Source organism: Furipterus horrens, unplaced genomic scaffold, assembly GCF_987537825.1.
Source record: "Furipterus horrens unplaced genomic scaffold, mFurHor1.1.pri manual_scaffold_2, whole genome shotgun sequence".
NCBI lineage: Eukaryota > Metazoa > Chordata > Mammalia > Chiroptera > Furipteridae > Furipterus > Furipterus horrens.
Genome location: NW_028327172.1, coordinates 42,132,479 through 42,141,585, shown reverse-complemented (window position 1 = coordinate 42,141,585; position 9,107 = coordinate 42,132,479). Strand labels below are relative to the sequence as shown.

General features: G+C 47.2%; 1 protein-coding gene across 1 annotated transcript; it reads right to left on the bottom strand.

Moving 5' to 3' along the window:
- Positions 1–916: 916 nt before the first annotated feature.
- On the bottom strand, positions 917–2,763 carry CAVIN3 (caveolae associated protein 3). Its single transcript, XM_090267684.1, has 2 exons — positions 2,041–2,763; positions 917–1,534 (listed from the first exon to the last, which is right to left on the bottom strand). Exons 1-2 carry the CDS (start codon positions 2,422–2,424, stop codon positions 1,130–1,132), a joined length of 789 nt encoding a protein of 262 aa, XP_090123810.1. The 5' UTR covers positions 2,425–2,763; the 3' UTR covers positions 917–1,129.
- Positions 2,764–9,107: the final 6,344 nt, after the last annotated feature.

The window sequence follows — 9,107 nt, the reverse complement described above, 5'->3', positions numbered from 1 at the left end:
TTGTTTCATTAGGCCCTACTGGTGTCAAGCATAATATTTGGAATGGGGAGTACAGAAGTGAATAAAATGGTCCCTACTGCAAAGGAGCCACAGTCTCATGGCATGGGATGGGGGAGAGAAGTTGCAAATAATTACAATTCGTGCAGTTAGCACTGAGGTATGCAGTGGTGCTGGAAGCAAGGAAGAGAAGCGCCTGGTCCTGAAACTAGGGCACCTTGCTGAGTTTTGCAGGACAGGAGATAGAAGAGTGAGAGTACATAGTTCAGTGTGATTTAATAGAATAAAAGGAAGTGACAAGAGGTGAGGCTACAAAAATGGGCAGGGACCAGATCATTAAAGGTTACACAAAGATGTTGAAGGTAATGTGATTAAAGAACTTGGACTTTATTCTAAATGATGGGGAGCCATTGAAGGGTCTTAGTCAGGAGGGTGATGAGCTCAGAAATGCAACTGAACTTACTTAAAAGGCACAAAACAGATTGAACACATTGAATTTGTAGTCCTTTTCAACTGCAGCTCAAGACAATGGTCTGGGGGCTATGTGGCTGGTAGAAGTGAATGTTAACCGAGGAGTACCCAGAATGAGAAAAGGGCTGAGAACAGAATCCTGGGAAACCCATCTTTTAGGAGGTGGTACAGGAAAAGGAGACTAAAAGGAAAACCATAGGTTGACATTTATTGAGCACCTACAGGAAGGGACTATACTGGATGTGTCCCCCTGAGGAAAGAACTTAAGGAGCAAGCCACCAGCAGGACATTTCTATGTGGCACTGAAGTAGAGCCCAGCACTCAGTGGAAACTAGAGAAATCATACAAGGATCTGTTTAACACTGAAGCCACATTCCTGGTTCCAGCATTTGTCTCATTCCTTGCACCACCCACCACTCACCCCCCATCCCTTCCCATGGAGTCTGGATTAGATAACATTACTTTTATTGATGATGATGGCAGGTGTGAGTGGCTGCCCCTAGGACAGAGGGTGCCGGGCTGAAGAAGCCCAGAAGGGAGGGCCAGAGTTGGGTTGTGGATGCAGGATTCACTCCTTATTTGGGCGTGAATGCTGCATTCTGAAAGGAAGGTTTATTTTGGGACTAGGCATAGGCACGGGGCAGGCGGGCAGCACCAGCCATCAGGCAGCACTCTCTATTTGGAGCACAGCCAAGTCGGCAGCCCCAGGTCTCCCAGGATCTTCCTCGGTGTCCCGCGGAGGTTGTGGCTCCAGCTTGGACTCCAGCGCAGGCTGGGCTTCTTCCGGCTGGCCATTAGCGCTGGGGCCAGGCCCAAGGCGAGGTGGTTTGACAGGCGTCGGCTTTGGCGCTGCAGGGCCTTTTCGGTTGGAAAGGGCCCTTCGCAGGCTCTGTACCTTCTCTAACCCAGTGCGCCGCAGCCGCCGCGCCCTGGATTCCATCGGCTCCTCATCCGAGCTCTCCCCAACTTCAGCCTCCGGCTGCTCCGGGCTGGTCTCAGACTGTTCCTCCGGCCCTAAGGGCTCCGGCGCCTTCTGGAAGGCTCTAGCTGGGATTTCAGCCTCCTCCTGCATGTGACAGACATGACACTGACCCTGGCAGCCCATTAGCCTGCCCCACCCTTAGCCTCCTCCGCAACCCGAGTGGGAAAGAAAAGGCAGGCATGGGAAAGTAGGGGGCGAGACGAACTGCACAAGTTTGTAAAATAGGCGTGACCTGCTTAGGGGCGTGAGACCAGGCTGGTAGCCGTAGGGGCAAGAACTGGAAGAGGGGCGACGCACTGTCGCGGGATGCACTTCTACCACCGTTACTTTCTTTCAGGGATAGGCTGAGACTTGGAGCAAATTCTGTGGACGTGCCCTGAGCTAGAGCTGGCCTGGCTTTGATTCGCCAGGCTAGGTTCAAGGCGTGGGGGGGAGGGATGAGCTGGGTGTAAGGAGCTGGTGCGCTCTTCTGTCTGTTCACAGGGCAGGGTCGGAATGTGGGTGTGGTGGGCGGATGGGAGGAGGGAGCCCAGATGGTGGCCTGGAGGCGGGAAAAGGCCCTGGATTGGGGGACGCCTGAGGTCACTGACCTTGAATAGCAAGACGTGGAGCTTCCCGCACGCCACCAGCAGCCCGTGGTTGGCCTCCAGGCGCTGCACCTGGGCGGCGCGGCGCACAGCGCGCTCCTGGGCAGCATCGGCGTGCGAACCCACGCGCTCCGCCTTGGCCAGCAGCTGCGCCAGCGTGTTGCTCGTGGTGTCGTGGCTGCGGCTCAGCGCGCCCAGGCCGCTCTGGATGCGGCTCACTGAGCCGGCCAGACTGCCCTGCCTCTGCGCCAGACCCCCCTGCCGCTCCCGCAGCGCCTCCAGCATGGTGGCCAGCTTTTCTAGCAGGGTCACCACTGTCACAGCATGCACGGGACCCCCCGCCGGCGCTCCAGGCGCAGGCCCCGGCTCCAGTGCGCTCTCCCCCATGATACCCGGCCTGCTCTCCCTGCGACCGCCGGCTGAGCTCTGGGCTGGGGCCGCCTTTCCCCGGCTCCTCCCCAGCTCCAGCCGTGACTCAGGCAGGCGGAGTTGGCCTTCAAGGGCGGCAGGAGGGAGGGCGGGGGGCGGGATGTCGGCAGCGGGGTCCTCGGGAAGCGTTCCCCTTTATGCTGCCCCGCCCTAGGACCCGCGGGGAAGCAGGTTGGCCCATGATCAGACCCACCCCATTCCCGCAGACTCTCTTACCCTGAGTTTGAGTTCTCCTCTGCCCCAGTTCCCTGGTGTGCCTCTTTCTGGAACGTACTCTCCACTAGAAAGGGCAAGCCATGGAAAATTTTGTTGTCTGCATCAAGTGGGCAGAGAAACTACAGTCTTTATGTTAGCACAGCAAAGGGATCACCAGATGGGCCTTCGCAAAGGCCCGCCTTTGGTCTCCCTTGCCTCTGAGGGTTGTTTTTGTACCCCCAGCCTGGGTGCCGCAGACAGGGCGGCTCTCGATGTTCTGAATGTTCTGTTCCATTCCTAAGACTGTGTAGGCCCAAGGCTTCGCTTTGTGACTGAGCAGGCTGGGCAGTGTGGACCTCAGGCGGGGCATCCTGGTATGTTCCTACTAGTCACTGCCAGAGTTTGGCTGTAGGCCCCACTTCCTGCTTCTCTAGTTCTTACTGTTGGGTGCATTACCCTGTTTTGCTTTTGTTTCTCTTCCCTCCCTTTCGTTGGGCTTCATGGGTAAAGCCCAGGGCCCCTAGATCCTTTACCCCCAGCTTGGAGGGCAGGCAGGATACCGCTTTCTTTGAAACCCTTATGAGGATTAGAGTAGGTGCTGGTAAGTCTTTGTTTTCATAAAGGTAGGTTGTGGCTCCTGCCTGATTTTTTTCTTTTTTTCTTCCTGGAAATAGGTGAGAATATTTGCTGCAAGTGAAGGAGATTTGAAATTGCAGAGGGGAATAGAGTGAGCATAGAGGATCCAATTACTGATGTGGGTCATAATTTGTAATGTCTTCGGTTTGGAATATCCCACGCCTTGTCTTTAGCAATACTTGGTAAACCAAAGGTAGGCTCAGAAGTCCAAGCAATCCATTGATCCTGATGCTCTCTCTGCTCACTGAATCTGTGAGGGCTACTTGATAACAATTGCAAAAGAAACTGTGTCACTCAAGATATTTAAATGGGTCTGGAAGTTCCCAGGGTCTGACTTACACAGAAGTACAGTAGAGGATGGGCAACTACTGCCAGAAATCCGGTGATGCCAAATTGATGACGGACTTCTACAAATACAAGGTCGTGGAGCCTGACCCCTCTGCTTGACACAAGAGAAATGGACTCCCTGGGGAGCCAGACAGGAATCACAGTCTCTTCTAATGGGTTTGTATTTGCTCAGAGACACCCATCAGGATGTGCCAGTTAAAACACTTTCAAACCGAGGGAACAGAAAACCTAATTCAAACAGTTCTTAGAAACAGGAAATCCAATCCAAGCGTAATTGAAAAAGACCATTGTAGGTTGATGATTGAATGTGGGTCAGTCACAGCTTCAAATCTGGTTCTCTACACTTCCCCCAACTGTGTCCCGCTACAGGTGTCAGCTTTATTCCCAGGCTAGAAGCAAAGTGACCACAGCAGTTCCAGGCTTCACGTCCCTGCACAAGATCAAGAGAAAAGAAGGGATCAGCTTAAAATTTAAGACATTTATTTCTCAGAAGCACCCCCAGAACTTTTCCACTTGCCTTCCACTGGGTTACATAGCCACTCTAGGAAAAAAATTCCTTGGCTAGGAAAGTGTCATGCATTGGTGGTTTTGGCCTGAGTTCCTTAACCTATCACTGACAAGAGAGCTGATCATTTCCTTTTGAAAAATTAGGTCCACTTCTAGAGCAGCATACGGTTGCTTCCCCAGGAGATATGGGTGCTATGAGCACTGCTAGGAATAGATAGAGCATCAATATATCTACCACAGGAAACCTATGAAAGCTTTGAGGATTGATGCTAAGGGAGCCCAAAGCATTTAGAAGCAAGAACTATGTGGATATATATTAATCAAAGACCTGCTAAATCCCTTTCTGGATATGTAGAACAAGAAGGACCTTAAAACTTATTAATTAAGCCATTGATAGTTCTACTGGTGTTCCCAAAAACTTCAAATATAAATGCCATAAAAACTGGCTAATGCTGGAAAATAGAAACCCATGAGGTAGGTAAAAATAACTTAAAACAACCCAGAAGAATGCCCTGAGTCAACAAAGCCCAATGACAAATATTAAAATAGTGTGACCTTGATCATGGAGTCTCCAAGAAAAAGCCATATTGCAGTTTCTAATAAGGATGAGGAAAAAAAAAAAAACACACAAAATGGCAATGCAGAAAATGATGTGTTCTAAAACAGTGTAACCTGATCTGATCTGAAAGATTTCTATTTTCTAAATCAGGGGCGTGGCTGGGATGTACTCCCTCAAACTCTTTGGTATGGGTGTGAAAAGTGGATACCAACTGGTGTGGATTTATTGTGTCCCAAAAAAAGATGTTCAAGTCCTACCGGTGAATATGTTCTTTTTTGGAAATGGGGCCTTTGCAGATGTAATCAAGTGAAGATGAGATCATACTAAAGAAGCATGGGCCCTTCATCCAATATGACTGGTGTCCTTATAAGAAGAGGACAAGAGGCACACAGGAAGATCACCAAGTGACAGTAGAGGCAAAGACTGGAGTTATGCTTCCAGAAGCCAACAACACCTGAAGTGATCAAAAGCTAAAAGAGACAATGAAGTAGTCTTCCATTGAAGCTTTGTAGGGACCATGGCCCTACCAACACCTTGATTTCAGACTTCTAGCTTCAAGAACTGTGAGAGAATAACTTTCTGTTGTTTTAAGTTACATTTGTGCAAATTTATTTTTGGTAACCCTGAGAAACTAATATATCCATTGGTTAGTCACCATGAATATCACAGTATCCTCTTATCCAGAGTGCTCCCCACAAATGTCCTCCCCAGTTAATTCTCTGGAAGTATGAAATTCTCTGTAGGAAGACTCCCTGTAGAATATAGACAATTAAATTAACAGCTACGCAAAATGTAATGGGTCTTGCAAAAAACCATGAGTACTATGGCAGTTGAGCTTTAAAAAACTGAAACTAAAACAAAGATATTGCCCACCCTGCTTGTCAAGGCCTCTTTTTATACACTGGCCCATCCCCTTTCCAGAACATAACATACTATGAGGAAGGGTTGGCTTTATTAAAAAAAAAAAAAAAAAAATTCACCACACCTTTCACAGGGCTGGACCTGCCTGCAATATAGCTAGCTGCCTCTGTTTCTGCCTCTATCAATAACAATTGGCTGCTTCCTTGACTTTAAGTAAGAGAAGGAAAAAGGAAAAGGGACAGGTCAGGTACTGGTGCCTTAGATGATACCATAATGCAGCCTTGTTTTCTTCTTTTCTCAATGATCAGGTACACCCTATAGATGTTGCAAAGATCGCCTGAGATGAAAGAGACTGAGACACTACAGTTCTCAACATCATACCTGAAAGGGATGAGCATGTGCCCTCAGGTCTGGGGACCAGCCATGAGGGATCCAGCAAACAGGGCTTTCCTGGAGTAGTGAAACACATATAATACGCCCCACTATAAGGAAGTGCAGCAGCTCATGGAGGTGTTTGGGTTTTAGAGTCAGCATAAGGTCCCCCTTGTAGTTCTTATACACTCAATATCTTGGTGTATCCAAAGGCCACATACTTTGAATGGGTTCAAGGGAGCCTCCATAATTGATCCTGGCCAAGTTACAAGCCACAGTCTGGTCAGCTCTACCCCTTGGTAGATGAGACTTGAGATCTCAGTGATTCTTGCCTCTCCCACCAAGATGATTTAGGAAGAGGGGGTACTATGGCAGACCCTAGAATGGAAAATATGGCATAAGTGTTTAGGATGTGGGACTAAGGCAATGCTTCCTGCAGCTGAGAAGTATACTGCTTTGAAAGACAATTGCTGGCTTACTACCAGGTGCCAGTGGAAAGAAAGTCACCAGAGGTTCCAGGATTGTTTTGTAAACTGGAACCCTTGGTCTCATACAGTAATACAACCTAACAGTCTTTTCATTATTAAATGGGAAAAAAAATTATGTGAGTTGATTGTACAAGAAACATTCCTGCCCCCGAGCCTCATGTTCAGCTGCCAGACACACTGGGACATGCTCCAGGGACTTAACCTTTGAATCAAAAGTAACGACAAGGAAAAAATACAACAAAAAAATAAAACTGAAATAATAAATTAAAAAAAATTGTAACAACGTGCAGCACAACAGGGAATGAGCCTCGGTGGACAGACACTACTTTCCACCCTTTGTCATCAACATCCTGCCTACGGAAGGGGTACGGCCATTCCACACAATGAGGGAGCTCCGTGTCACTGGCAATTAAAAGAACCATAGTTTGGGGCAAGCAACAAGAAGCGAGGGGCAGGAAAAAAAACTTTACCTACTAAGTAAATCAATCAACATGCCATGGATGGATCTTTTGGCAGAGGCACCGTGCACCTGAGATGAGACTGAGGTTAGCAGGAGCCCAGAATTTTGGAGTATGTAATTGCTGCTGGGGCCAATTGTCAGGATGTGGGAGTTGGACTCCACCTGAAAAAAATGCCCTGGAACATTCCAAAGGCAAAAAGCCTGGAAGCAGTTACTGAATAGACTCTATTGAACCTCTTTCTGTAATCTGAGGAATTCAATGGGCCCTGAAGGGGAAGGCCTCCCAGGAATTTGAGATTGCATTCTTAGACAAATCACTGAGGATCCACCATCAAAGCCAGACAGCCCTCTGCCTTAAGCTAATACGGCATTTCTCAACTACTGCCTCTGATCCAGGAACATGTTTCGCCATCCACATAGTAAAGAACAGGGCAGATCATGAGGTGTGCTCTACTATCAGAGACAGCCCTCTAGGCTGAGAGATAGATAGAATGGAGCACTGAAGATAGCCTTGACCAAGACACCATGGGCAGCAATCCCAGACTGGTGATGACTTACAGGAATTATATATAGTTAGGATCCTGCAACTACTTTTATCTTAGTACAAACATCCCCCTGTGTATCTGGAACTGGGCCCAAGGAAGGAGAAGTCATTACCACAACTGGGAAATAATATGACATAAGGTTTAGCACTACATTAGTTGGTGGTGTTTAATTATGAAATTTTGTCTGAAAAATAACTATCATTTTTTTGCTATCTAAAGAATAGATATTAGCTCTTCTATTCAACAAGGGAAGGGGAAGAAGTGAGCCTATCCTGGGCAAAGAATAACATTGGCTCTTCCATCCCAGCCTACTGTTGGGGAATTGGCATGGCTTAGTTATATTGCACAACACGAAGTACCATACTGCATATTTCTTATCCTGTTTGGACTCAGTGCATTGTAGAAATAGAAGGGAAGGCTTTCAGAATCTGACCATCTGTATAATAATCCATTCACTAAGCCAACCAAGTCTGGCACTACAGGCTTTGAAAAGGGAAAAATGTTTTAACAGGTCTGCAAACTTACCCATTTAATTCAAGGGTAAGAACAATCCCTGAGCCTGGTAGAATGGTCCTTGAGACTGGTGCCCCAGGTTTTTGGTATCAAAATCCCATCCAGTTAAGTGTGATGGTGTCACAGTGATCCACCAGGTCTCCTGGGGATAATATACTATGCAAAATCCATCTACCCCTGGCTATTCAACTGGCCTGTTTGTGGGAGCTGCTGCTTAAACATGACACTTTCTTATTGTGGGAGGGTTGGATTAAGGAAATATTAATTGACATAGGCAGGGCACAGGGTTTAAGATGTCCCTCCTGTCACCAGTTGTATCTAAGCCACACAATGAATGGAACATAGAGCAATGAGCAAAGCACTCCTGCTCCATGAATGTGCAGAGGACTGCTTTGGGCCCTGCACCAATTGAAAAAGACCAGGGGAAGAAAGGGAGCTGGCCTTAAAACTGGGTCCCAGGAAAGTGGATTTAGTCAAAGGCTAGTGTGCTTGGAAAGTTAATGTAGGAGGGGGAAATGTAGGAGGGGGCTGGAGCTGTCCTACTAATGTGGGCTAAAGATTTATGTCAAAAGGTGGGGAGAAAGGAGAGAGGTGGGAGGAGACAGAAGGAAAGAAAGAAGGAAGGGAGGCAAGGAGGGTGAAGAAAGATAGATATTTACTCATGTATATTTGCACAACTGAAAAATTTGTACAAGATATTGAGGAGACCAGAGACTTACACTGCTCCAACTAGAATGGGACAGAAAAATGTAATGTTTAGATGCTGCTGTACTTACAAAAGTTGTAGAATTACAATGTAAATCCTCAAAGGAAAAATGGAAACTGCTCTTTGCACTTAAGTTAGAGGCTAAAGTATCCTCAGGAAAACAGATTACAGTGCCATCTCGTAAAGCAAGATATAAGCAGTGTGACCCCAAACCTATTTTCCTAAATTTGTTTAAGGATTTCTTTAGCCTTGCACTATCCAGTATGATAGCCACTAGCCACATGTGATTGCTTACACTTTAATTAAAGTTAAATAAAATTTAAATTTTAGTTGTTAGTCTCACAAGCCACATTTTAAGAGCTTAACAGTTGCATGTGGCATGTGGCAAGTGGCTGCCATATTGAACTGCACACCTCTATTTATTATTGCTCCAAGGGGTTGAGGGTAGTGA

Excerpts from the sequence above, each read along its gene's own strand:
- CAVIN3 (XM_090267684.1), bottom strand. The coding sequence starts at position 2,424 with ATGGGGGAGAGCGCACTGGAGCCGGGGCCTGCGCCTGGAGCGCCGGCG. Across the intron at positions 1,535-2,040 it reads TCCACGTCTTGCTATTCAAG|GAGGAGGCTGAAATCCCAGC; the intron begins GTCAGTGACCTC and ends TGTCACATGCAG.